The following is a 27451-nucleotide window of genomic DNA, read 5'->3' as shown; positions in this document are numbered from 1 at the left end:
AGGCACCTCCAGACAACGTGAGAATCTCACTGAGTTTCATTTCTCTTTCTCTAGAAAAGGGCTAGTAACAACTTTGGGACTTTCATAGAAGACTTTCATACTCAGCTGAGTAGTAGCCATGAACTTCAGCCCAAGGAGAAAGCGTTCGCTGCATCTTCACCTTTGTTCCTATTGGAGTCTCAAAATATCCTTGGGAAGGACATGAGGGAAGTGACATCACTATTCCAATTTCACTGATAAGAAAAAGAAGGTGCACAAAATTTAAATGATTTGCCCAGAGGATGTGGCTAGTTTTTACTCGAACCAGCTCTAAAACCCTAACTCTCAGCCAAAGCGTTTTCCACTGGAAAGGAAAAGGGGAAATTTTCCATTTCCCAAATTAATTATCCCGGTAGATCAAAAGACCCTTCAGGAGACCTAAAGTCAACTTGTGAAGATTCACAGTGTTAATTTCTGCTTGTCTGAACTTCCACAGGGATGAATGGAGCCACAGCCAGTCATGGTAAGCTGATTAAATAGGCACTTTGTGAGCCACCCACCAGCATGAGGCCAACTCTATCCCCCTTTTAGTATTCCTGTTATTGTGTAGTCCACTCCCACAGGGAATCAGGCCTGACCCCTGTGACAACAGAATACTGCAGAGGTGACAGTGCGTTACTCCCAAGGCTTGGTCATTAATGGTACTGCAGCTTCTGTCTTCATCTCCTGGCCAGATGGCTCCTTCTATGGGAAGTTGGCCACCATGTTGCAAGGATGTTGAAGCAGCTCCATGGAGAGGTGTGTGCTGAGAGGAGCTGAGGCCTCCCACCAGCAGCCAGTGCAATTCTCCAGCCATGTAGGGGAGCCACCATGTCAGTAAATCCTCCATCCTCTGTTGGTCCCACCCATGACTATGGCCACAGCTGACATCTGATTGCAACCTCAAGAGAGACTCTCAGACAGAATTCTTGGTCAAGACACTCTCAAATTCCAAATCCAAAGTAACTGTGAGCAATCGTAAATGATTGCTGTTGTTTTAAGCCACTAAGTGTTGGAGTGATTTGTCACACAGCATCAGATAACTAATACAAATCACATCCACCCCCCAAAACTCTGCCAGCACCCGCGTAAGTGCTTCTGCAGGACACCCCTTTCTGTCAATATGGGATAGGCTGGGGCATACGTGACCCTCAAGCGTGGGCACAGACTCTGAACCGTCTGACATAGGTTACTGGTTCCTAGGCCCAAGAATCAAATCCCCACTACATCGGGAAGGGTTCACAAATGGCAGGAAGAGAGATGCTAGAAAAATTCCTGCAGACACTACCTGGAGTCCACCCTAGTACTACCGCCCCTCTTTCTTAGAAGTGGAACCCCCAATTTTTAACTGGGCCTATGGTCATCCAGAATAAAAACTGTTCCAGCCTCTTCGCTGAGCCTAACTTCTGGCCACTGAGATGTATGGTGATGTGCCACATGGCAGCTGCCAAGACACTTCCTCAAAAGGCAGCAGGGACACATCCTTGGTCTTATCTTCTCCCTCCTTCCTCTGGGATCCTGAAGGCCCAGCAGAGCCTTGGTGTACAAGGTGGAAGCTCTGAGGCAAGGGTGACAGAGCAAGCAGATGCCGCCTGGGCTCGTGGCAGGTGGGCACACTATACCAGCCCTGGTGTCCCGCACTAGAACTCTCTATCTTCTTTATCTTGGCCTTGTCTGTGTTTTGCAGTCAAATTTGATGCCAGCTAGCACACTGCACTGTGAGGGCTGAATTACACAGGCCAGCGGCTTGATCCGAGGGCCCAGAGCCTCTCACTGCAAAATGCTGCATAGTTGGCAGTTATTCAGGACAACTAAGCATTTGCATTGGACACAAGGCAGAGGACTGCGTCCATTCACTCCAAAGATCACAATAGCCACATTAATAATAATAATTAACATTTGTGAAAAGCCTGCTCTATATGAAGCACTGTGCTAGCATTCTGCATGGATAAACACATTTAATCTTTGCACAATTAACACATTTCAGTCTACAACTACCCTGTGAGGTTGGGTTGCCATTATTTACGTTTGGCAGACAGGAAACAAAAGGAACAGAGAGACGCCATCACTGGCCCCAGATAACAAAGCCAGTCAGTGCTCGGGAGGGAGTCCTGACACCACCAGCTCCCTCTCCAAAGGGAGGCTCTTAGCAGGTCCCAAACCCGAGTCTACTCACATTTGGGCATAGCGGATGAACTGTGCCACTCCATGTGTTTGAGTCATAGGCTTGGCCTCGGCAGGTTAATTTGTTTGGGCTGAAAGAGAACAAAGAAAGGCTTTCTGCCCAGGTGGCTGGAGAGGTGAGCAGGGGTCGCGGGTCTGCCAGAGGCTCTCCAGCAAGAGCTGAAGAACTCACTTCCTGGGAGACAAAGGGAGGGTTGGCTTGGCCTGGGAGGCAGGGGGCACTCTCTGTGGCCCAGAGGGAGCACCATGCAGTCCGTCCAGAGAAGCTTTGAGATCTGGGGCCACCTGGTCAGCCCAGGGTCTGCAGCAGCCTCCTGCCGGTCACCACAGCTGGAACCTGGGGGCTGTGGAGGGCTCCGAGGTGGAGGATGGTCCCTTATGTCTGGCGGATACCATGGAAGCAGCTGTCTGACCTAAGCCAGTCACACAAAGGAGCCAATTTCCAGCTGTGTGGAAGTCCCTGAGTCCAGGCACACTTGGCAAGGAGCCCTCAGAGGCCAGTGTCCCAGCCTGAGATGGCAGGGGGCAAAGTTAGTGAAATGTAGGTCGTCCGTGGTGGTGAGTCCCACTCTCACCCAGAGGCCAGTAAGGTCAGCAGGCAAGACTCTCCACTGTAGCTGGTTCAATTGGATTTCACTGCCAGTATTCCCTGTAGGTAAGAGTGGTATTTTCAACATTTTTTTTTAGACGGAGTCTCACTCTGTCACCCAGGCTAGAATGCAGTGGTGTGATCTTGGCTCACTGCGACCTCCACCTCCTGGGTTCAAGCAATTCTCGTGCCTCAGCCTCCCAAGTAGCAGGGACTACAGGTGTGTGCCACCACACCCAGCTAATTTTTATATTGTTAACAGAGATGGGGTTTCACCATGTTGGCCAAGCTGGCCTCGAACTCCTGACCTCAAGTGATCCTCCCACCTCGGCCTCCCAAAGTGCTGGGATTACAGGTGTGAGCCCCCAAGCCCAGCTCACAAATATATAAATATGATGAATTCATTGACTAATAGAGAAACAGGCCCCACGAATGTCTCCAAATTCTGTTTTTAACTGCACCAAGACTGCTGGAGTTTTATGTTTCAGATATATTAGCAGATGTGTGCTTTTCCAAATAGCCATTTTTATGGAAATCTTAATATTGTCTGAAAGTCAATTGTTCTGTGAATGAGATATTTACTCGCTTGGCGGAAGGAGGCAGAACTAATCCACTGCTTGGGGTCCTCTTCTATGACTGCAGCAACCCTGGGTTTTGATGACCTTGAGCTGGACTTCGATGACCTTCTCAGTGGCATGCTGGCATCGGCCTTCCTAATAGAAAACAAAAGGAGAGAAAAACAAAAGAAAAGAAAATCCCGACCCATAGAGTCTGTCGATCTCTGTGGTGTACGTGTTTCCGCCACGGCCAGCGTCAAACACCCGAGCTGTCGTCACTGAAAATGGAGTTGGGAAGTGAAACCCCTTCCTGCCCATTTCCAGTGAGTAGGTGTGACATTCTCCATCAGGCACCAGCTGACACCGGTTAACTCCAGCTGACACCGGTTATTAGTCCATGGGGCAGGGGTTCTAGGATGGCCAGAGAATGCCACCCAAGGAGTTGACAAACGCATACCCTCCATCCTGGACACGGTTTCTTCTGTGGCATCGGGCAGGCACTTCCACAAATGGAAACTGACTTTTTCCCATGCAAATGACAAGCTCCTGGGGTCAGGGAGACAGTGTATTCCCCTGTACCTCACCCCTCCTTTCCCGATCAACAGCGCCTGGCTCACGTGGCAGTTCTGAGCAACTGGAGGGACACGGACAGAATGAATTGCAAGAGGATGTGGGGGTTCTAGCTCCACATTGGGTAGGACCACCCCACATTTCCATGCTCCTGGAATCCCACCCTGAAGCTGAACTCCATGCCCCCACTCCTAGAGCACTTTCAGACACCGCAGCCTCAAGGAATGCTACTGAGTTCAGCAGCCGGCAGAGGCTGCCTGGGGAGCACCGTGGAAGTTAAACGCCATGAAGAGAGCGTCCTAGGCCCCCAGACTCTGGGGTCAGGAGTCTCACACCGCCATGCTGCCGTCTCAGGCATCAATGATCAGTCTTCATACATATCAGAGCAGGCCTCAGCTGCTAGCCCTCTACACCAGCCCTGCAAACATTTCTTCAATTATTCAGTCACCAGGCACAGGGGTCTAGTCCACTACTTCAAAGTTACATTGTTAGAAAGCATCAGTTACGGCAAGATTTAGGGCTGAGCTCCCAGGCCCGGACGCTCCGCCCCCCAACCCTGATCACCCCAGTCTTTCTCTCTCTCTTTCCAGTCGTCTTTCTCTCCTCTCTCTGTCCACTCTATCTCTGTCCCCATCTCTCTTCTCCCCTTCTCCCTCTCCTTCTCTCCTTCTTTTGTCTTTTCCCCATCTCTCCCTTGCTCCTGCCTTCTCTCCCTCCTTGTCTCTCCCCGTGCCCTCCCCTCCCCATCCAGGTGGGTGGTCAGGCCTTGGTTAAGGCTGAGTCATCCAGAGAGGAGGGGAAGCCTGGTGGGGCTCCTAGCGCTCAGCAGACCAGACAGACTTGGAGAAGGAGATGGGAGCAGGGATGAGGAGGGAGGGTGCAGGGGTGCCCCTGCCATAACAAAGCACCCCAAACCTGAGACTTCAACAACAGAATTTTATGATCCTATGCTTCTGGAGACTGAGGTCCGAGATCAAGGTGTGGGCAGGGCCAGGCTCCCTCTGAGAGCACTAGGGAAGGGCCTGTCCCCCAACCCTGTGCTCTTCCCCTAGGGATGGTGGGGGGGCTCCCTGGATTGTGGCTGGGTCTCTCCACACTCTCCGTGGCACTCTCCCTCTGTGCAGGTCTGCCTCTGGGTCCTAATTCCCCCTTGTCATAAGGACACAGTCATATCTCCGTGGCATTCTCCCTCTGTGCGGGTCTGCCTCTGTCCTAATTCCCCCTTGTCATAAGGACACAGTCATATCTCGTGGCACTCTCCCTCTGTGCGGGTCTGTCTCTGTCCTAATTCCCCCTTTTCATAAGGACAGCAGTCATAGGGAGTTAGCGCCCACCCTGCTAACCACATTTCAACTTGATCACCCCTGGTCAGACCCTGTCTTCAAGGAAGGTCCAGTTTGGAGGTGCCATGGGTTAGGGCTCAGCAGATGTTTTGAGGAGCACCATTCCAGCACAACAGCAGGGCCTCCTGGGTGGGAGGAGGAAGGAGCGGCTGGGGCGGGAGGGCCTGTGTCTCTGAGGCAGCTTGCGGCTATGGAGTGGATGGCCCTGTGGGTGAACTTGGGATAGGGCCTTACTGTGTCCCTGGTCCTCCCAGGAAGGGCCTCCTGGACTCTCCAGGGCTCTGTCCTTCCTGATGGTGTCAGCCGTGCTGCGGCCTGGTCTGCAGAGTCAGTCATTCGTGCCTGCCATACTTGGGCTTGTGTCTTTTTTTTTTTTTGAGACGGAGTCTCATTCTGTCGCCCAGGCTGGAGTGCAGTGGTGCAATCTCGGCTCACTGCAACTTCCACCTGCCTGGTTCAAACAATTCCCTTGCCTCAGCCTCCCGAGTAGCTGGGATTACAGGCGCCGCCACCAAGCCAAGCCCGGCTAATATTTTTGTATTTTGTACTAGAGATGGGTTTTCACCATGTTGGCCAGACTGGTCTCAAACTCCTGACCTCAGGCAACACGCCCGCCTCGGTCTCCCAAAGTGCTGGCATTACAGGCGTGAGCCACCCGCCCAGCTTGTTTACAGCCCAAATGAGCAATCTGGAGAAAACAAAAAAAAAGCCCCCATCTGAGACTGTGAGTTAGGTTTCTGAGGAGATGCCCTGTAAACTGTGGGCGTCTTTCCCAGGCCCTGGAGGCCTAAGACAGCAGGCTGAGGAGTACAGCTCAGGAGGCGGGAGCAGGGAGGGCTCAGCTGGAGCTGGGGGGATGCGACACCCTGGAAAAGCCCTGACGTTGGAAGCAGCAACTTGAGGCTGCTGGGGAGGAGTTGGTGAGACCTGGAGCCAGCAAGGTGGTGGGACTGGAGAGACACCGATGGGCTTGAGACCAGGAAGGAGGGGAAGACATCTCATCCCTGACTCTGCAGGACAGAAGCTCCAGCCACTGCAGGCTCCACACCACAGCCCCACTGTTCCCTCTGGGCACTCCCACCTCATGGGATACCTGTTTCCAGAACTCGCTGACGCCCGGCCACCATGCCCCTCAGGCTCCAGACACTGCCCGGCTCTGTCCTCGGTGAAACTTCTGCCTGTGGCCCTGTTCTCTCCGGCAGGACCACTGCTCTCCAAAGTGACCACCGGCTACTCTCATCCGTGAGGACGTACTCCAGGGATAGCAGTCAGCTGGTGGGCACCTTGCACACTGCCCTGCTGCTGTGGACAGAAGCACAGTGTAGAATAACAAACAGGCATCGTGATGGCTAATTGTTCCTGACAATTTGGCTAGGCCACAGTGCCCAGATATTTGGTTACACATCACTCTAGATGTTACTGTGAAAATATTTTCTAGATGAGGTTGACACTGAAATCAGTAGTGTTGCATCAAGCAGATCACCCTCCATAGTGTATGAGGAGCTCATCCAATCAGCTGAGGCCTCCAGAGAAAAGACTGACCTCCCCAAAGACGAGAGAGTCTTGCCAGTCCACGGCCTTTGGACCCGAGCTACAGCACCAGCCCTTCCTTGGGTCCCCAGCCTGCTGGTCTACCTTGCAGATTTTACCAGCCTCCACAACCACATAAACCAATTTCTTTTTTTTTTTTTTTTTTTTTTTTTTTTGAGACAGCGTCTCGCCCTGTCGCCCAGGCTGGAGTGCAGTGATGCAACCTTGGCTCACTGCAATCTCTGTCTCCTGGGTTCAAGCAATTCTCCTGCCTCAGCCTCCTGAGTAGCTGGGATTACAGGCACACACCACCACACCCGGCTAATTTTTGTATTTTTAGTCGAGATGGGGTTTCACCATGTTGGTCAGGCTGGTCTCGAACTCCTGACCTCAGGTGATCCACCTGCCTCCGCCTTCCAAAGTGCTGGGATTACAGGCATGAAAACCAATTTCTTAAAATTAATCCCTCTCTCATATATGTGAGAGAACCACCCCAAAGGTTCTGTTTCCCGGAGAACCCTGACTAAAACAGCTCCTCTTGGATTAATGAGCTGCCACTTAGATAGTTTTATTTAAGATCAGGACATGCACGCTCATGTGCCTACACTGAGTAAAGTCACCAGATGTATTAAACCACAAGGGCCAAAGGGAGTTTGGTGGTGATGTGCATGAAGGAGCAAGTGAACTAAAGCGGCTTCGATCAAATGACCAGCAGGGGGCGCTGTGGGCCAGAAGGGGTGAGCGTGGAACCCGCCCCTGCGAGGGAATGAAGGACACCGCTGTGGCCCTGGCGTTCAAGAACAAGCCCGTCACGTCTGTGGGTGCTGGCAGGGCAAGGTCGGCTGGCAGCTCAGGCCCTACGGCACCTGCGGGAACCCAGGAAACACCCCACGTCTTGACTGGGGCCTGCATAGGCAGAGCTGAACCCTCAGACAGGAGCAGGGTGAGGCATTTTCCACGCCAGGCCTTTCCAGCTTCAGTCGTGGCCTCACAGAGATTGGCGGGGCCGTGGGCGCCACACGGTCTCATCCCCTGCCTCCGAAGGAAAGAACTCAAGTAAGGACAGACGGTACATTCGCCTGTCACCTCTGCTTGTAGACAGCAGTTTTCGGGCACGGCAGACGTTTCTGTCCTGGGCACTGTGGGATGTGTGGCAGCGTCCCTGACCTCCACCCACTAAATGCCAGGGGCACCCCCATCCCGAAGTCTTGACAATCAAAAACGTCTCTAAATGTATGGTTGCCAAAGGCAACAAATGAAAACACAAGACAGCCAGTTAAGTGTGAATTTCACATATATTACAAATAATTTTTTAGTCTGTCTCCTGTCATGTGGGGACACATGTATCCTAAAAAGTTATTTGTGTTCATCTGAAATTCAAATATAACAGGTCATTCTGTATTGTATCCCACAACGCCTCCACCTGTGGGGTTAGAACCCCTGTCCTGGGCCTGCGAGAGAAAGAAAGCAGCTTACGGAGACTTGAGAGTCACGTGCAGACACAAAGCAGCCCTGCCCCATTGCCCGGCTGCAATGTCACCCACGGCACACACACCGGAGCAAGGAAGAAGGTCAGGGCAAAGTCATCCTCATTCTACAAGATGCAGAGGAGGTGGAGAGATTAAAGGGCCAGCTCCAGGCCAGACGGACCACAGGAGTGGATCCAAGGCTAGACCTGGGTCGGAGTGCCAGTCACTTTCTTGGATTTCTTCCTCCATAAATATTGTTTAAAATTATATTTTATGACTGCGGTGATATAAAGATGATATTATTACTGTTATGTTAGTAATTATGGTTATTAATATGTTAAAAGCTTCTTCAATGTAAACATTCATTTTTTTCTTTGGATTTCAATGGAAATTAAATGATGCTCCCAGCCCCTTACAGTGGTTATGGGTCCTGGATACTGAGCCTCCCGGGCTCAGGACGAGCCAGCCCTGCCCTCCACCTCTTCCCGCTCTGAGCCTCCTAGGGACCCACTTCAGGCACAGCAGCTGGGGCCGAGCTGCACCAGCACCTCCCATAAGCTCAGGTCCGATTCCGGGAACCAGCTTCACGACTGCCCATCAGACCCAGAAGCAGGTGCTCCTGAGGGCAGCCGATCTTTTCTCATGATTAGTGTTAAGTAGACGCACTGTGTTGAACAGCAGATCTCTGGAACCTACTCGTCGTGCATCATGGAAACTGTATTCTACCCCTGCTTCCCCTCCTCCAGCCCTGGAGACCCCCACCCTCCTCACTGCTTCTATGAGCTTGACTGTTTCAGATTCCTTGTAGACGGGAGACCGTGCCGTGTCTGCCTTTCTGCTTACCTCATGTAACATCATGTCCTCTGGGCTCATCCATGCTGTCACTAATGACCGGGTTTCCTCTTTTTCATGGCTGAGTAGTACTCCGTGGTGTGGTGATGGCCCGGACTCTTTATGCATTCATGTGTTGATGGACATGGAGGTTGCTTGCACTACTTGGCTATTGTGAATAGTGCTGCAATGAACTTGGGGTGCAGACACCTCTTCAAAATACTGACTGCAATTATTTTGGGTCAATACCCAGCATTGGGATGGCTGGGTAGTAGGCACTTCTATTTTTAAATGTTTGAGGAACCCCCGCAGCATTCCCCATGGTGGCTGCCCCGGTCCACTTTCCCACCGACAGTGTGCACAAGGAACACCTGATCCCACTCTTCCACACCCCTTCCCCATCTGCACCCTCTTCACACCCCTGATCTCTGCCAGGGGAGGAGACTGGGTTGGGGGTCCGCCTTCCCCCACTCACCCTCTTGGTGACCTTGAGCAACCACCTCGGCCTCCCACCCTGTTCTTCTTCTTGGTAACACAAAGCCTTGGGGCAGACAGTGGCGAACGCCATTTCCCACTCTACCTGTTTGGGTTCCTACGCTTTTCCCTGGCCCTGAAAAGCAGCACTGCCACCCTTTCCACTCCTGCAGGGAGATCTGCCACACGAAGGGGAACGGATGTGAAGCAAACAGGCGACAGGGTCACCTGTCCTCCCAGACATCCTTCCACAGCGGGGAGGACGGAGGAGAGAGGGAGGGGCACACCCTGGAAGCTGGGGAAGGTCTCATTCCTGGTTGGCAAACTCTCCCCTTCACACCCACCCTGCAGGAGGTGGCACTGCCAGCCCTCCCGGGGCCACGGCGGCTGCCATGGGGCCTGCATTCCCAGGTCCTTGGCTGCCCCTCCTCCCTCCTGTCCTGCCCCCCCCATGCCTGGGGGGCCGCCTGTGGCTCTACTGGAGCTGCCTCGCTGGTTCTTTCACTCCCGTGAGAAAGATGCTGCCCATTCTCAGGCATCAAACCCCAGCCTCCAAGTCCTCTGTGGAGCAAGAGAGAGAATTTGACTGGAAAAGTGATTTTCAAACCCAGTATCTTGACCCACCAGTGACCCCTCCTGAGGTGGGGCTCAGGTGACCTGTGGCCAGTTGGGCTTCATGTGCAAGTGAGTTGTATGTTGTCTGGAGGTGACAGGGCACCCCTCCAATTTTATAACGCCACTGTCACCTGCCTTTCAGCACACCCCCGGAGGCGGGAGAGAGTGCGTTGATTTCTCCAGCATGCAGGAACCACTCACGGCATGTTGACCCTGGATGGGTGGACAGGGTTTCCTCATTCACGGTGGCCCTGCTCAACTGCAGTTTCTCTTCCTGGGAAAAGAGCACAGAGCCACGGGCATGGGCCATCACAATTGATTAACCCACACACGCCTCAGATGACAAGGAGTGATGGTAAGAACATTCAAGAACATTCTAGAACATTCTGGAGCATTCACAGGATGGTGAGACATGCACCTTACTCTTCACATGCATTAGCTCTACATCCTCACAACAGCCTTGGGGGTAGATTTAAATTTTGTTATCATTTTCTGGGCAAGGATCAAAGTTCAGCAAAGCTAGGATGGGACTGGGACGCCCCTGAAACTCTAGGACATGCCAGACGTCCTCATGCAGTTCACGCCCCACGCGAAGCAAGGGGTGGCCCTGCATCTGGGGTCCCTTTGCCATTGCAGGAATCACAGTGACATGATGTCAGGGATGAAGGAGGAGTCGATGTAGGCCACCAGGGAACGGGTGCTATTCTCCTGAACAGCATGATGGCTGCAGAGGCAGAAGGACAGTCTGCCCTTTCGCCTTCCCTGTTTTGAAGACTGAGGGGCTGAAGAGAGACCAGGAACACACTTGAGTCAAAAGGACTCACGCAGAAGTTTGGAAGAACTTGTTAACGACCTTCCTGGTGCACCTAAGTGATCACTGTGAGATCTTCAGCACAGTCTAGGGGAATACAAGGTAGAAGGAAAGAGCAGAAACAGTGAATGCTCCATGCTGGACGCCACTCCCAGATCAGAATCCATCACTGAAGGCACATGGCTCAGAAAGGTGGGAATCCGGTGGTAGTGGAGGTCCTGCACCCCTGGCTTCCCCACCCTGGGGTCATGCCAACCTCGGCTTCCAGACCCTCCGGCTCCATACCTGGGGCCTCCCCACGCCCACGCCCACCCATCTCCCTTCCCTCTTCCTGGGCCCCCTTCCGGCTCCCTGTGTGGTCACTGCAGGCTCCAGGCTCCTGCCTGGGGTGTATGGCCCATGGCTGCCCCATCCTCAGCTCACGGAATCTGCGACTCTGTCTTTCTCTTCCTCAGGGGTCTCTGACACCCACCTTGGTAGGAATCCTGGAGGTGCCAGGGACCACCCCAGGCCTGCTGTTGACTGGAAGGGTAGGGACAAGCACTAGGGCCATGTGTGGAGAAGCTGGCATGGTTTGTAGCCATGTGTGGAGGGCCATGTGTGGAGAAGCTGGCATGCAGCTGGTCCAGCTCCTCCCTTGAGCTCTCTCCTGCCTGGTCTGACCCACCTGTCTCTGCCGCACCTCCTACCCCAGCCTTTTCAACCAGTCATAGCCTCTGAAACAGGAGTGCCTGTGCCCCTGCAGGACTGGGCACACAGTATGCCGCTGCTCTGAAGGCTCTAACCGGGGGCGCTTGCACCCCAGCTCCCTCTCTGTCTCTCCCTCCTCCCTTCCTTCCTTTTTCCCCCTCTCTCCCCTGCCTGCTTCCTTCCCTCCCTCTCTCTTATCTCTCTCTGTCCCTCACCCCTTCCCAGACTTTCTGAGCTAGCCCACCCCCTACCTCTGAATATACAGACACTGGAGTCCCTCAGCAGGCAGCCCTGGCCCACCTGCACCTCCTCCGCCCCTCCTCTCTCTGGCACCTACACTTCTTCTGGGTTGTGCCCTAAAGCCTGACTGTGGGAGTGAAGCCCCACCCCGCCCCATCCTCGCCTTGTCCCCACTCTGCCAGGCCCTGACCTCTGCCGCAGGTGCTTGTCCCTGCCAGGGACTGCCCCATGGCCTCAGCACCGAGGGGCCAACACTGGGACAGGACACGGAGCACTGCCCAGGGGACATTCGTGTCTCCACTTTCTAACCCAGGAAAGCCAGGAATCCCTGGCTGGGAGCCCTCCTTGGTTTGCAGCGTTGTGGGGTCACCGCCTCGTCAATTCCTCGCACAGACCCGAGGGCGCCACTGCATTTAGCTTCATTTCCCATCTCCACCCCTGGACACTGGGGTACCCCACACCAGTCAGGAAACAGCACAGCCCTGGTCCCCTGAGGTCCTTCATGCTCCCCATTCCTGCCACCACCTCTCTGGCCCCGCGCCATCACTGCCTCCAGCTCCTCAGGTGCCTGGGAACTCTGGGACCTCCAAGAGTCAGGTAATCTGTCTCCCTGGGCTGGTGTTTTCACTCGGGTGCTCGTCTCCGATGGCCCCAGCCACCCCAGACTCAGTTTCTCCTTGTGGGCTGCCCCCGCCTCAGTCCACTGTCTGAGTTCCCTGTGACGCCTTCCTGGGAGGACTGAGTTCCCTGTGACGCCTTCCTGGGAGGACTGAGTTCCCTGTGACGCCTTCCTGGGAGCAATGCCCCTGTCCTTACCTGAGCAATATCTTCAAGTCAGGCCATCTCATAGGTGCTGAACAGACCCCAGACAAGCTGCTCTGGTGATGGGCGGTGGCTGGGTGGGGTGGGGTGCGGTGGGGTGCATGGGAGGGTCCCACCCAGCACACAGCAGGTGGCAGAGCAGGTCTCGAATTCCATTCCAGGTCCTGTGAGGTCCAGCTGCACCCCAATACCAGGCTCTTCCAAGTGTCCTGTCCCCTTGCCAGCATGTGAGGAACCTAAGAGTCCGTTTTGCTACAAGAATCAGGCTGAAACCATCATCTGGTGATGATGTATCACATCATCAGTATCAGATTCTGTAATAAATATGATTTTGTCCAACTATGAACTTTGTGACCTAAAGGCTAAAAGGAAAATTGGAGTAATAAAACAGACAGGCTCAAGAGATTTAAGGGAAGTTGCAGGAAGACCGGAAGTAATCATGGTCCGGGGTATGTAGGAAGACTGCCTCCAACATGGGTCTGCACACGCCTACGCAGCTGGCTGGGCGAGCCACAAATTCGGGGCCCTGGCCACTCCTCGCTCTGGCCACTTCTCACGATTCGGCTTGCGGCGAGTCACCTTGAGAAATGGGATCATGCCTTTCTTTGGGCCAAAAAGCCACCCGATTCTGCTTGCTAGAACATGACTTACCCTCAGCTATCCCCGTCCTGTGATGCGACCTACCAAATGAGCAGCATCCACCCGGGCAGCTTGCACCACCCCGGGCACCTGGGGGCCGGGGAAAGTGACACAAATATGCAATGGTCATGCTGCCTGCTGTGTGGGGAGTAACAAGGTGCCCAGTCTCTGACCAGGGATCTCATGTCTTCTGCCAGCATCCATGCGGCAGTAGCAGGTCTGTAAAGCAGGCAAAATCCCATCCCCGACCCAGCTCAGGGCTGCCCTCAGGACCAATCTCACCTTAGAATAGGGAAAGAGAGGGCTGGACACAGTAGCTCACGCCTCTAATCCCAGCAGTCTGGGAGGCTGAGGCAGGTGCATCACCTAAGGTCAGCAGTTTGAGACCAGCCTGGCCAACATGGTGAAACCCCATCTCTATTAAAAATACAAAAATTTTCTGGGTGTGGTGGTGCATGCCTGTAATCCCAGCTACTCAGGAGGCTGAGGCAACAGAATTGTTTGAACCCAGGAGATGGAGATTGCAGTGAGCCAAGATCACACCACTGCACTCCAGCCTGGGCAACAGGGTGAGACTCCTCAAAAAAAAAAAAAAAAAAAAAAGAAAGAAAGAAAGAAAGAAAGAAAGAAAGAAAGAAAGAAAGAAAGAAAGAAAGAAAGAAAACAGGGAAACAGACAGCCAAGCCACCTGGAGAGGGTGTGAAGACAAGCCCCTACCCCAGCAGCGGTGAGGCCAGGATGGGCCCACACAGGTGAAGAGGAGAGTGGATGGGGACCTGGCCCAGGGCGGAGGTGGGAGTGCGCCGAAGTGTGTAGGGACAGGGGCTGGCTTAAGTCGCCATAGTGAGAAGGTCATTATCCAGAGCAGAGTCCAAGGGCACTGCTCGATGGCCATCCCAGCTGGGTGCTAGGAGACGGGGCGGGGCAAGAGTGACGGTGAGTGGGGCTGCTTGGCCTGATCCTTCTAGGCCCTGTGGGAGGGTGGCACTCCCTGGCCACTGTGGTTGAAGAACCATTTCCAGACACTGCCTTGTGATGGGAGTCGTGGGACAGACCCTGAGCTGGAACATCTCAGTGGTTGTTCCACAGCCTCCAGTGTCTCTTTCTCTCAGCCACAAAACTGTCAGCCATCCCGATGGTGACTCGGTCAGTCCTTCCCAGAGGAGGCAGAGCAGAGCCCCCAGCTGGCACTGGAGGGCAGGGACCACAGGTGAGAAGGAAACCCTCATTAAGGCTCTAAGCCCTGCAGGTCCCTTGTCACTGCAGCGTTTGCTAGGTTGTCCTGACTGACACAGCGAGTGTAGGCATGACCTGGGAAGCTGGAGACAGCCAGCAACTCTCAGGTCACTGAGGCATTTAACCAGTGTCAGAAGGAAAGAGAGGCCTGGAATCTCACAGTTACTCCGCAGCCCTGTATACCTGGGAACACTTGTCGCTGGTGTAAACGACAGCCAGAGACCTCCCTCCCGGAATTCTGGGCCACGTGGCATCCTCGCCGTGTGCAGTCCAAGCTCCTCGTTCTGCTGTGGGAAGGAGCTGAGGGTACAATTCAGAGTTCCCCTTACTGTTCATTCACTCGTTTATTCAGCAAATATGCATTGAGCATCTGCCTGGAGCACAGCACTGCAACACAAACTAGAAACAAACAGGCAAAGAAGACACCGTCCTTTTCCACAAGGAGCTCAGAGGCCGGTGGAGAAAAATCACACCAATGGAGTCACCGTGGATTTACGGGCAGGAATGATCCGTACGGGCAGGGACAGCGACACAGGCAGAGAGCTGGCTCGCCTCAGCCATGCGAGGGCCCAGCGGGGCAGTGAGCCGGAGGGGCTGGGGGCACCCAGAATCCCACAACCCGCCACCGTGGGACAGCCTGGGTTCACTTCTGTTGGAGAAAAAGCTGCTTTTTTCCTCCAGAGCAGGAATTTGCCATCACTGTGGAAAGGACCCTGTCTCTCGCTGACCCATGCTCCCAGAGGACTGACGTGTCAACGGGAGGGCTGCGGTGCTGCGCGGAGGCTGTGGGGGCTGCTGGCCTAGAGGGTCCTCCAGGAAGACACGCTCTGCGGAAGCCTCTCTTCTTTGCAGAAAGGGTTCTCTCTGGGGCTGCTCTGAATCAGACACTGATAAACTGGGTTAATCAAGAGTCATAACATTAGCAGAGCGTATTTGGGCCTGTCTCTCTGTCGAACATGTTCAGAATGTGATGCCTGGTTTGCTAAATATCTTTCCTGCTTTGTGTAAATTGAAGAAAGAGTCAAGCGATGCCTCTCCCGCCCCTTTTCCTCTGGGATTGGAAGGCACCCAGGGCCCTCGCTCAGGCCGTGCCTAGGGTCAGCAGGGTGTATAGGGCTTGGGCTCTGCAGAGGGACGGTGGCCCTGTGTAAGCATCTTTCCTCCAGAGACACCTGGATGCGGAGTCTTCATGACGCTCTTTGGAGAGGTCCTTTCTCACTATGCTGGCCTTAACGACTCACCAATCCACCTGCGGTTACATGGCAAAGGATTTAAACATGAGCACAAGGCCCCTGGCCTGTGGTGCTCCTGGGGCCCCACAGCTTCACACAGGAGCCCAGTGAGCCACTGTCTCCACTCATGTAATTATCTGACCCAGTCCTCAGAACAAAGTTGGGTCTGGAGCCAGAACGCTAGCTCAGGAGGCCCTGGAACCCGTCCATGCGCCCATGCCCATCTCTCCCCATCAGTTATCAGATGCTGGGCACAGACGCACCAAGGGATGCTGCCCATTTTCATGGAAACTGCAGGTACCCACATAAGACCAATGGACAGGTTCCTCCATGAGTCAGCCCTGCTCCTGCCACAGAGGTAGGCCCAGAAGACATCACAGAACGCACAGCCTCAGCCCTGGTGATGCTGCTCCCTGGCACTGCAGGGACTGGAGAGGGACAGCCACGGGAAGGGCTTGTGTCACGTGCTCCCACATCTCAGCGGGACGACCACAGGAGGTGGCACCAGGGAGGCACCACACTTCCCAGGCATTTCTCAATGGCTGTTGGGGCCTCCAAGGTCTGGAGCATGTTGGGGTGGGGGGAAGCAGGTGAGGAAACTCCCACAGCTCCGTGTATGGTCACCACACTAGGATTCAGCAGGAAGAGAACCGCTTTTCAAACCGGATCCTGGCTTTGGAAGTCAGACCTCCGCACGAATCCTGACTCACTCCTTCTCCTGTATAATGGGGTCTGGAGAAACTACTTAGCGACTTTGTGCCTGAGTCTCCTCATTCGGAAAGTGGGAATTACACCCCCTGATGCACAGGATTCCTGCTGTGAGAGTTCATTCAATCCTGACTAACCTGAATGTCACCTGTAGCCACTTGTCAGGTGGTTTGGAGCTGGGAGGCCAGCCCTGCCTTCCTGAGAGGGACGGTCATTCCCAGCTCTGATGCTAAAAACGGGGTCCCTGAGGTACCGTGGAAGGCCAAGACCCGGGTGGCATGAGAGCCAGATGGGCCCCTCTGACTCCCCACCTGCCGCTACCAGTTCACGCCCCGGCATCTGTGCCCGGCGCAGCCCTGGGCACTGAGCACAGTGTGGCAGCGCTCGGCACAGAGAAGCCGGGGCCCTGCACAGATGGATTCCAGAGGGGACAGATCGACAACACATATGAGAAATCTATTGCCTGAAAGGGTGACTCACACAGAGGGAGAGCAGAGCATGTGGAGGGGCTGGGCTGGGGTGGAGGCATCATTCTCATAGAGGAGTCAGGGGAACCCTGCTGAGAAACTGGAGGCTACACAAAGCCCTGAGGGGAGGGAATGCGTGGTACAGATGCCTGGGAAGGGGGCTCCAGGCAGACGAACCCCAAGTTCATGGCCCAAAGGGAGTGCCTCCCCAGCACAACCCCAGAACGCCAGGGAGCCCTGTGTGGCCAGAGTGGGGTGGGGGCAGAGGGAGAGGCTCTACCTGTCCATCCCTCCTGCTGGGTGGGAGCCCCTTGGAGGCCACAGGGCCACACTGTCTCCTGGCTCTGTGCACACCCACCACAGTTTCCTGTTGTCTCAAGGGGCCATCACAGAACCACCCCGTCCCTGTGGACTTGTCCGGATGGACGAGTGCTTGGCACCCACAACACGCAGATAGCAGGACGCGGGTCTAGCAGTGTGGTCAGAGAACATCTCTGCCCCTTCTCAACACAGGCTCCGTCTCCAACCTATGCACCATCCCTGCAGCCCAGGAGGAGCCCGTGCTGGCACCAGCATCCCCACACCCACATTCCTCTTGGCCCAGGCCCCACTGCAGAGCTTGGGCTGCTGGACCCTGGATCAGCCACCCAGTCAGAAACTGTCCCTGTGAACCTTATGAAGTTCATCAGGGCTGAGGGGAGGAGGAGAAAGGAAAATAGACCAAGCTGCAACACACTCAGCATGAATCACTGGGTCAGCCTGCTCTGCAGTCCTTTCCTCATCACCATTTGCTGCCTCTCACCCCAGAATCACGTAAAGCCTGGCACAGATTACAGATGCCTTGAACTGCTCTATAGACAACACGTTGAAATTACGAAATGTTAAGTTTTGTTAACATTTCTCCGAGATCTCCTTTCAGTTCCTGTGTACCACTGCAACTACTGACGCCAGCTGGTCTGAAGGACTCTATGGGAAGCTGAGAATACAGTTTCCACCTCCTGATGACTTCATCCTCCTCACCTCAAACAATCAAGCACCCCAGTTTTCCAGTCCCTCACCCTCCTTAACAACCCCAGCCCAGAACTCCCAAGGGAGATGGATTTGAGGGTATCCTCCCGTCTCCTCACTTGGAGTCCTGCTGCCACGAAACTCTTTCTCTGCTGCAAACCCTGCTGTCTTGGTGCATTGGCTTGTGACTGCACAGAGGGGCTATGACCTGGTGGCCTTGTAACAGTCAGTCCTGAACTTCAGCCCTATCCTGTAGTTTGGCCCAAGATCCCTGTGGTGTCCAGCCTCCAAGCTGGTCCCCTGAGATCCCCCTCCTGGTGCTCACCCTTGTGGAGGCCCCTTCCACAATGCACAAGGGCTGGTTGGAGTGACCAGCAGTGACCACATGTCAGTGCTGAACTGAGAGGAGGTAATAAGAGCCTGTGGCTTCTAAGGCTGGTGCTTGGTCCTTCCCCGCTCTCCTCTCTTTCTCTCCATCTCTCCTTTCCTTTTCTTTCTCCCCAGTCTCTGTCTCTCCTGTGTGTGTGTGTGTATATGTCTCTGTCTGCCTGAATGTCTCTCTCTCATCACTAACTCTGGGGAAACCCAGCTGCCACTTAAGCAGAGGGCCCTGAGCAGCATGTCTTGCAGAGCCCTGAGATAACTGCAGCCCCTGCTGAGAGCCTGACTGCAAACTCCCAAGACAGCCTGAGCCAGAGCCACCCAATCAAGCCTCAGCCAGATTCCTGGCCCTCAGACACTGGGAGATAATAAGTGTTTGTGGTGTTAAGCTTCTAAGTATTGGGGTTGTATGTTACACAGCAATAGGTCACTAATACAATCCCAAATGCTAGTCACCTGCCTCCCCTAACACACAGGAGACCATCTGTCTGGACAGCCTCATTGGCCCCATGAATTCCCTTGGCCTGGCCCACAAAGCTGCCCTCAGGGGCTGGAGAACTGAGACACTTCTGCAGATCCCTGTGGGCCTGAGCACATCCTTGAGGCTCCAGTTCTCCCTCAAACCCCAGCCCAGGGATCACATACAAAACCAAAGGCCTTTATTTTTAATTTTAGAAAATTGCAAACTGCAGCTCAATGACCAGCAGCACAGCGGCTTGATATCAGATAATGGAATCTGGGCAGCAGCTGATGTTAATCTGATTGTTCCTGACAGCCTGGGCAGGGCCAGAGAAACAGGCTGCGGGTCCATGTACCTTTTATCTGCAACACAGGGTCAGGTTTTGTTCTTGTCATTGGGCCATGTCTTCCAGTGTCATCAGCTCAGCACTCCATGGTCAGCACATAATGACGTTTGTTTTTCTTGCTAATTGCTCTTGGAGTGGTTTCCATTTCCCCAGCTAGACTGAAATCTTGTGGCCCCAGAAACAGTGTCTTTCTGTGAGTCTCACACAGAAAGGAGTGTACGGTGGGCTGCCTCTCTGTACTACCCTGTCTTGTGCCTAACCAGCTGTCCACCCGAGCACGATGACCACAGATAAATAACCTGCCATGTGATAGCAGGTTGCTAGATTCAGCACCAACCAGTCACTCGCCCGTTTCCTGATTATAGATCTCTGGCTAACGACACCACCTTGCACACTACAAGAATGTGGAGCAGGCTGGGCACAATGGCTCACACCTGTAATCCTAGCACGTTGGGAGGCTGAGGCAGGTGGATCAACTGAGGTCAAGAGTTTGAGACCAGGCTGGCCAACATGGCGAAACCCCGTTTCTACTAAAAATACAAAAACTTAGCTGGGTGTGGTGGCAGGTGCCTGTAATCTCAGCTACTCAGGAGGCCGAGGTGGGAGAATCGCTTGAACCTGGGAGGTAGAGGTTGCAGTGAGCCGAGATAATGCCATTGCACTCTAGCCTGGGCAACAGAGCGAAACTCTATCTTAAAAAAAAAGAAAAAAAAAAAAAGAATGTGGAGCAATGACCATAAAGAGTGAAGCTGACACTGAGAAGTGCTGGCAGCCCCTCCAGGGACCAGGTGCGGCTCATCAGCACCCTCGGGTCTGAGCTTTTGAGCTCAGGCCTTTCCAAGCCTCAAGGGAGCAGATGGTAGAAGAAAAAAAATGTTAAACCCCCAAGCTGGAGGAAAATGGTTTGCCAAGAAAACTCCTTCCAAAATTGTGTCTCCAACACGACCCTGTTGTCTTTGACAGCAGAGACATTTCTGTACAGCTTCCCTCCTATTTAGACACACAGAGATCTCAGGAACAGCTGAAGTGAACTTGACATCAGAAATATAAAATTAGCAGGGACACAAGTGGTCTGAATCACAGGAGAGTTTTTTCAAGTGCCAAGGACAATTGAAAGCACCTGCTTTTGAATTTGTCAACTGGTACAAATTGGTTTTTGACACACACAGAAATGTGACAAATTTCTACAGCTGCAAAAACGACCTCTATGCAGCAGGACGGAGACAGAAGGCGGCTGGCGTCCTTGGGTGGGTTCTGAGCCCTGTTCACCCCTTAGAATCTCCTCCCGGCTCATGTGGCCCCTCCTCTCACCCTGCAGCGGCCTCTCCCCACCCGGCATTGCTCTCTGTCCGCCAACTTACCTTTCTTGAACAGTCTTTGGAAAACATTTCTGGGCAGTGGAAGGGGTGCATCTCTTCCCAATCATTCAGGAACCAGCGCTGTGAACCTGGACAGTCGCAGGAACCTCTTGGGCTTCAGCCAAAGGGAAATGAGATGGTCGGCCAGAGGGTCCCCAAGAGGCCAAACCTGTGAAACCCAGACCAGGCGATGTGGCCACAGGTTTCCAAGCAGGGGAAACTCTTAGGTCGGCCTCCGCAGTCCGAGATCTGAGCGCAGCGGAACTGACACGTGGCCAGCACCTGGGCTTCCCCCGGAGCTGCTCAGGAATGCAGAGTTCAGGCCTTGTCCCCTGCTGAGCTTGAACTGGACCGGCCCGGGGAGGCCACTCCTCAGGCCTTCAACCTGTCATCCGAGAGCCGCCAGCAGATGGCAGCAAAGGCCCAGCTCTGGCCGGGTCTCCGCGGCCTCCCGGCTGGGCTGGGCCCTGGTGCCTGGAGGAAGATTGCAGGCCCTGGGGCTGTGAGTTGCAAAGGCACCCTGAGGAGCCCGGGGAGGTGGAAACACTTCCCGGGCTAGCGTGGCGCCGAGAGGGGCTGCGAACCAACTCTTGGCTTCCTTTTTAGCGGAGAGATGGAGCGGGGTCCGGGGGGCTGGGGGGACACTCGGACAGGCTTCGAAAGAACCAGTGAGCCAGCCAAGGGCACCGGGAGCCGCAGAAATCAGCTCGGAGAGAGTCGCGTGCAGGCTGGCGGTGAAGGGAGCTCCGGGGTCAGGCTCGGGTGCGCCGCGAGGGATGGGGGCCCCCCGGGGGGCCGTGCTCCCCGCATTCCCACCACGGCGCAGGGGTCGGGTGCCCTGCTCGTCGCCTCTCCACCCAGCGCCGGGCCTGCCTCTGGACACAATTCATTCAGCCCACAACCATCACCGAGGCTTTGCTCAGGGCACAGCTAGCAGAGTGTGAGTCTCCCAGCACCAGCACCACACCGTGGTGGTCGGGGGTAACACCCCGGGCTCCAGGCCAGGGAGCCCAGCTGCAGTGCGGGTGCTGCTGAGAGCTGGAGAACGCTGGGGAGACACGCGACCCGGGCTTCCCAGGCCTGGCTGGCTGCACTGCCCCCTACCCCAGGGGCCAGACTTAGCAGGTCTTAGGGGTGTCGGAGAACCTACTTTTAGCTTGCCCCCAGGTACCTTAGGACCAGGAGGAGGATTTGGAAGATCCCACTTTGTGCTAATTTCATCTAATCCTAGCCATAGGCCTATTAGAGGTAAGAAAACAGAGCTACAGAGATTGAAGAAAAGTTCTCAAGATCACTTTAAAAGTACATTTACCATTCAAACCCAGGGCCATGTGGCTTCAGAGCCGTTGCTCTAAAACCCGTGCCAGCATTCCATTTCCAGACCAGGATGGTGAGCACCCAAGCCCCAGAGAACCCGTGGGGGTTCCAGAAACAGGCCCAGGCCTGAGTGGAGAGGCAGTGCCAGGATGACTGACACTGCACAACCTCAGCCCAGGACACCTGCAGCACACCTGACATCCACATGACCTAGCCCAGGACACCTGATGTCCACCTCAGCCCAGGACACCTGCAGCTCAGCACACCTGACATCCACATGACCTAGCCCAGGACATCGATGTCCACAACCTAGCCCAGCACACCTGACACCCCTATAATCTCAGCCCAGGACACCTGCAGCCCAGGACACCTGACACCCACACAACCTCAGCCTAGCACACCTGACACCACATGACCTCAGCCCAGGACACCTGCAGCCCAGGACACCCAACAGTGCCCCACCGCAGAGCAGAGGTGATGCTCAGAGCACTAACAGCTTCGGGATACAAGTCACCCGCTGGGGCTGCCCACGTTGGGCTGGAACAGCCCCCTCCAAGCTCCCCCATGCCAGGTCTTTGGCTCCCCTGGTGCCGGATTATGCCAGATTATGAGGTGATATTGGTGGGTGCGGATGCCCAAGAGAGGGGCTCATGCAGCACTACTACAAACTGGTGTGGGAGGATTTCCATATTTCAATATTGTTACCACAAATCAGGGCTCCACAGCGCCGGCTGCTGACTCCCAGCCATTCTTAGATCAAACTTCTAGGCTCTTAGTATAATAAAACACAAATGACAGAAGCGTCCCCTGAGACCCCCCACAGGGTACGGCTGGCGTTACAAGTGGATCCCAAGTCTCCTCATCCCCAAAGTGCCATTTGACTGGGGGGCCCCTCACAGCAGCCTGCAGCTTCCCTTTTCCTCGCCTCCATCCTTAGCCTTCCCAGGCCATCCCTTCCTAACGCCAATCCACGAAACTACGTGTTGCTCAGGTCCCCGTGTCTTGGCTCAATAGGTGACTCCATAACAAAAGCATTGCATCTTTAAAGGTGCCGTCATTTCCTCTCCGTGTGTGCCGGCAAGACAGGCTTGGAGGCTGGGATCAGGGCCTGGGAACAGATGGGCCGAGTGGAGGGCAGGCGGGGGCAGGCGGGGTATGCCCAGCAAGAGCAGGGGACACTTACGTAAGAGGAAAGCTGTCCTGGGCGCCCCAGGAGGGTCCTGGCTCAGGGCCCTGCATGTCGCCGGCAGAGAGAGATGGCTGGTGGGTGGGAAGTGTCACCTGAACCCCTTGCTCTGTCCACAGGCCCAAGTAAAAGGACACCCAGCACTACCTGCTGTAACTCACAGTGGCTAAGGGCATGACGTTGGAGCCTGTGCCTGGGGCAGACCGTGATTACACTGCTGAAACCACTGTGCTCTGCCTTCCTCTGCTGTGGAAGGGAGGAGGTGACAGCACCTGTCTCCTGTCAGCATTCTGAGGATAAAGTGGGTGTGTATATGCACAGGACTTAGCTCAGGATCTGGCAAGCACAGTGCAAGCACCTGTCCTAACTCTGCACTGTTTCCCATCATTACTATTTATTATTATTCTCATTCCTGTCCTTGGCTAATGGGCTGTGATGGCTGGAACAGGGACAAGGTGCAGGCATTGGAAGAGAAGCACACTTGCTCTGGCCTCTGTCTGATCGTGAATTGGTGTTTCTGAGATTCAGCCTCTGGATAGTGCTTCTGTGCACTAACCAGTCTCCAGAAGCCTAGTAACCAATCTTCAGATGACTAGTAATCAGACTGCAGATGGCTAGTAACTGATTGTAACCAATTGCCAGATGGCTAATAACCAGTCTTCAGATGATCAGTAACCACATGATGACCAGTAGCCAATCTCCAGATGACTACTAACCAATCTCTAGATGACTAGTAACTAACCAGTCTCCAGATGGCTAGTAACCAGTCTCCAAATGACTTGTAACCAGTCTCCAGATGGCTAGTAGCCAGTCTCCAGATGACTATTAACTAGTCTTCAGATGACTAGTAATTAACCAGTCTCCAAATAACTAGTAACCCACTGCCACATGACGAGTAACCCATTGCCAGATGATGAGTAACCAGTCTCCAAATGACTAGTATCCCGGTCTCCAGATGGCTAGTAACCAATTTCCAGATGACTAGTAACCAGTCTCCAGATGACTAATAACCAGTCTCCAGATGGCTAATAACCAGTTTCCTGATGACTAGTAACCAATCTCCAGATGACTAGTAACTAGTCTTCAGATAACTAGTAACTGGTCTCCAGATGGCTCCCCAAGAGATCACACCTTCAGTGTCATGCCTGGGAAGCTCCCCCAACACTGAGCTGCCTGTCCCTGTGTCACCAATGGCACCACAGTGGTGACCCATGTCACTTCAGAGACTCAGTGATCAGAAGCCTTGAAGCATCCACCTGGATGTCTGGGAACGCACAGTCCAGCCCACGCTGAAGAGAGAAGTGGGCAGAGCAATGCTGGTCAACTCCCAGCCCTTCCCTTCAGCGCAGTGCAGCCGACACGGGGAAGGGCTAGCTCACACCTTCCAGCACAGGAGACAGGAATGGCCTGGAGAGGTCCTGGGACCCCGTGGGGTCATCTCAGTCACCTCCAGTCAGGGAAGCCATGCTCGCTGGGGCCAGAGAGTTTTGGAACAGGCTCGGGCAGCCCTGCTGTGCCCCGCCCACAGGATCCTGAACACAGTGAAATAGTTCTTGTTTTAGGGAATTCAATTTTGAAGTATGTGTTCCCTATTTAGCAATATATATACCAAAAATATTCTGGTGTTCAGACCACCGTGCCCATGGAAGAGGTCAAGCCCTTCATATGTGTATGGCTAGAAGAGGAATCTCATCGATTTCTGCCCCAGCCCTCTGCAGGCCCCACAGGTGGGAAGAGGTGAGAGCTGTTGTTCTTGAGCCTCTTCCCCACAAGCTTGTCCTCACTGGGCCTGGTCTCCAGGGACAGTGCCCAGCCCCAGGCACAACTCTCTACTTCCTCACGCTGGACTGAGGCTCCTCCCCCAAGTGCCCTGTTTCCCCACCTTGGTCCCTGCAATCATGCCTCGCCATGGCTGTGGGCCTGGGACCCTCTGGTTCCTTTCCACAGTGCTGTGCAGGGAGCAGTGGCAGCACTGAAGAGGGAAGATTGCTGGGGCCCCACCCCGGACCAACAGGGTCCACTTTAGGACACCCCCCAGGGGACAGACACACATTCAAGTTTGAGCTTCATGGCTCTAGAAACTCCCGGAAACTCATTGCAGCTCAGAGTGTGTTCTGGAACCTTTGCACCTTGACAGCCACTGCCAGCTTCTGGGTACGTTGCTGGCGTTTGCTGAAGGAGCGGAGAGCCTCAGAAATCCCCGACAGGGGCTTCTGCTGAGAATAACTGTAGCAATAGCTGACATTTGTGGAGCACCTGTTACAGTCTAGAGTATCGGGATCATTCTACTATCATTATCTCCACTGAGAGGAGGAAACCGAGTCACCAAGAAATTAGCCATGTCATCCAAGGCCACAGACAGGAAGTGGCCATCAGAATTCACACCTGGAACATCCAATCCTGAGAACAATCACCGTGTGTCTTGTGAAAATAGGTCATTCAAAATCGAAGTTGTTGGAGCTGGAAGTTATTTTTGTACCTTAAAAGAATGTAAATTATAGGGCCTAAGTCTCTGTGACAGGCAGCTATAACCTAGAAAGCTGCACGCTTTTTTTTTCTTTTTGAGACGGAGTCTGGCTCTGTCACCCAGTCTGGAGTGCAGTGATGCGATCTCGGCTCACTGCAAGCTCCGCCTCCCGGGTTCCCGCCATTCTCCTGCCTCAGCCTCCCAAGTAGCTGGGACTACAGGTGCCCGCCACCTCGCCCAGCTAATTTTTTGTATTTTTAGTAGAGACGGGCTTTCACCGTATTAGCCAAGATGGTCTCAATCTCCTGACCTCGTGATCTGCCCGCCTCAGCCTCCCAAAGTGCTGGGATTACAGGCGTGAGCCACCGCGCCTAGTCAGAAAGCTACAAGCTTTTGCTTCTCTGATGACAGAGAAGCCTTTTTCCTTCACCTGCATTGTTTTCTAAAATGTTGTCAGTGGCCTGAGGCAGGGGTCCCCAACCCCTGGCCACAGACACACACTGGTCATCCCGAAACCATCCCCCACCCCATCCTTGCAAAAATTGTTTTCCACAAAACCTATCACTGCTGCCAAAAAGACGGGACCACTGGGCTAAGGGCACCAGGTAAGACCTCTTTCCTCTCCACTGTTGACTTTTATCATAGATGAACCTCCCTCTTCCCTTTCTCACACAGACTTCATGCCTATCACGTGCCTTAAGATGGAATGCTAAGTACACTCTTAAATTGGAAAGGAAATGAAAACCAGCTACAAGGAAAAGAAAACAAGCCACACAGAAAAGAAAATGGACAGTACCTCATTAATTTGCTGTAATTTGTAAACCAGCCTTGGGTAGAAATCTTGGGATCCCAAACTCATTAAGCCAAAGGGAAAAGTCATCTGGGAACTGGGTCACGCAAGCCTGCCTCCCCTTTCGGTTCCTAAATAAGACGGCTACAAGATGAAAAGCTACACACCTTTCTCACATTTTGCCAACAAGGAAATTCCTAGCGAGCTCCAAGACATTTGCGCTAAAGCACATCTGTGAAAATTCACCGTGGCAATGTAAATGGATAGCTTATCTTCGCAGATGCCATCACCCCTCTGCCCACCTGGCATGAATGTATAGCTGACTGTTCCCCTGCCCCATTTGCCTGTGTTATCTCATGTAAAAGTGCAGATTTCCTGCTTGATCCGTCCGTGTTATGTTCTGCAAAAATGCTGATTCCCTGAGCCAGACAATGGCGTGAATGACTATTTTCTCCCTACCTCCTCTTACGTGAGAATTGTGTGCTTCCCAATGTCCTGCTCTTCCCCCTTTAAATTGGGAACCCTCAGAATCATCTTTGGAGAAAGGCATAGACCTGTCTTCCATGCACACGTCCTTAACTTTGGCAAATAAACCTCCTAAAATGATTGAGACTTGTCTCGTCACTTTTCTCAGTTGACACCCTCGAGGACTCTAACTGAGGCTGTTAATGGTCAAGCTAAAATAATCAAAAGGCTTGGGATCCAGTTAGAAGAGTTTACTCAGGTGTAAAGCATGAGGGCAGCTGTCCGGGGCATCCAGACACAGAAGAATGGGTCACCAGTGCTCCTGGAGTCAAGAAAGGGAAGGATCGTGTACAGAGGGAAAACGCAGGGGAATTCCATTTTCCATGGAAAGGCTGACACACAGATCTAAGATTTAGTTGGCTACTATTGCTTACACTCTCCTGGATTGCTTAACATTCCATTGTAAAGAGGTCACAATCACAAGGGTCTCTGGCTCCAACATCATTTAGTCTAGGTGTGAATGAAGAGTGAGGAGGGCTAACAGCACCTGCTGAGCATCATGCAGGCCCCAGGGGCAAAAATTCCTTCTATGAGGAATTTAGAAGTTATTAGACTTCCTCCCTATTATCTAAAGGCACCTGGTTCCAG

At 53.7% G+C, this 27451-nt stretch overlaps 1 protein-coding gene and 1 long non-coding RNA gene across 7 annotated transcripts; both read right to left on the bottom strand.

The window, feature by feature from the left end:
* Positions 1-3125: 3125 nt before the first annotated feature.
* Positions 3126-13732, bottom strand: LOC117073079. Of its 4 annotated transcripts, XR_004433101.1 has the most exons (6): positions 12738-13732; positions 11005-11078; positions 9672-10454; positions 9104-9260; positions 6355-6563; positions 3126-3504 (listed from the first exon to the last, which is right to left on the bottom strand). It is a non-coding gene; the product is annotated as an uncharacterized LOC117073079 (long non-coding RNA). The 4 variants fall into 4 exon arrangements; XR_004433098.1 differs by having other exon boundaries at positions 9104-10454; XR_004433099.1 differs by having other exon boundaries at positions 6355-6560; positions 9104-10454.
* Positions 13733-14024: 292 nt separating this feature from the next.
* LOC117073104 lies at positions 14025-21452 on the bottom strand. 3 transcript variants are annotated; one of them, XR_004433109.1, is made up of 2 exons: positions 20582-21452; positions 14025-15867 (listed from the first exon to the last, which is right to left on the bottom strand). XR_004433109.1 is itself a non-coding variant. In XM_033193637.1 (2 exons), the coding sequence occupies exons 1-2, from the start codon at positions 20644-20646 to the stop codon at positions 14213-14215; spliced, it is 771 nt and encodes a 256-aa protein (XP_033049528.1). In that variant the 5' UTR covers positions 20647-21452; the 3' UTR covers positions 14025-14212. The 3 variants fall into 3 exon arrangements, 2 of the variants coding, with proteins under 2 accessions (XP_033049528.1, XP_033049529.1); XM_033193637.1 differs by having other exon boundaries at positions 14025-14918; XM_033193638.1 differs by having other exon boundaries at positions 14025-14905.
* Positions 21453-27451: the final 5999 nt, after the last annotated feature.

The sequence above is a fragment of the Trachypithecus francoisi genome, unplaced genomic scaffold, assembly GCF_009764315.1.
Source record: "Trachypithecus francoisi isolate TF-2019V2 unplaced genomic scaffold, Tfra_2.0 Lachesis_group4, whole genome shotgun sequence".
Lineage (NCBI taxonomy): Eukaryota > Metazoa > Chordata > Mammalia > Primates > Cercopithecidae > Trachypithecus > Trachypithecus francoisi.
The sequence above is the reverse complement of the archived record's forward strand: the minus strand, read 5'-3'. Positions and strand labels throughout refer to the sequence as shown.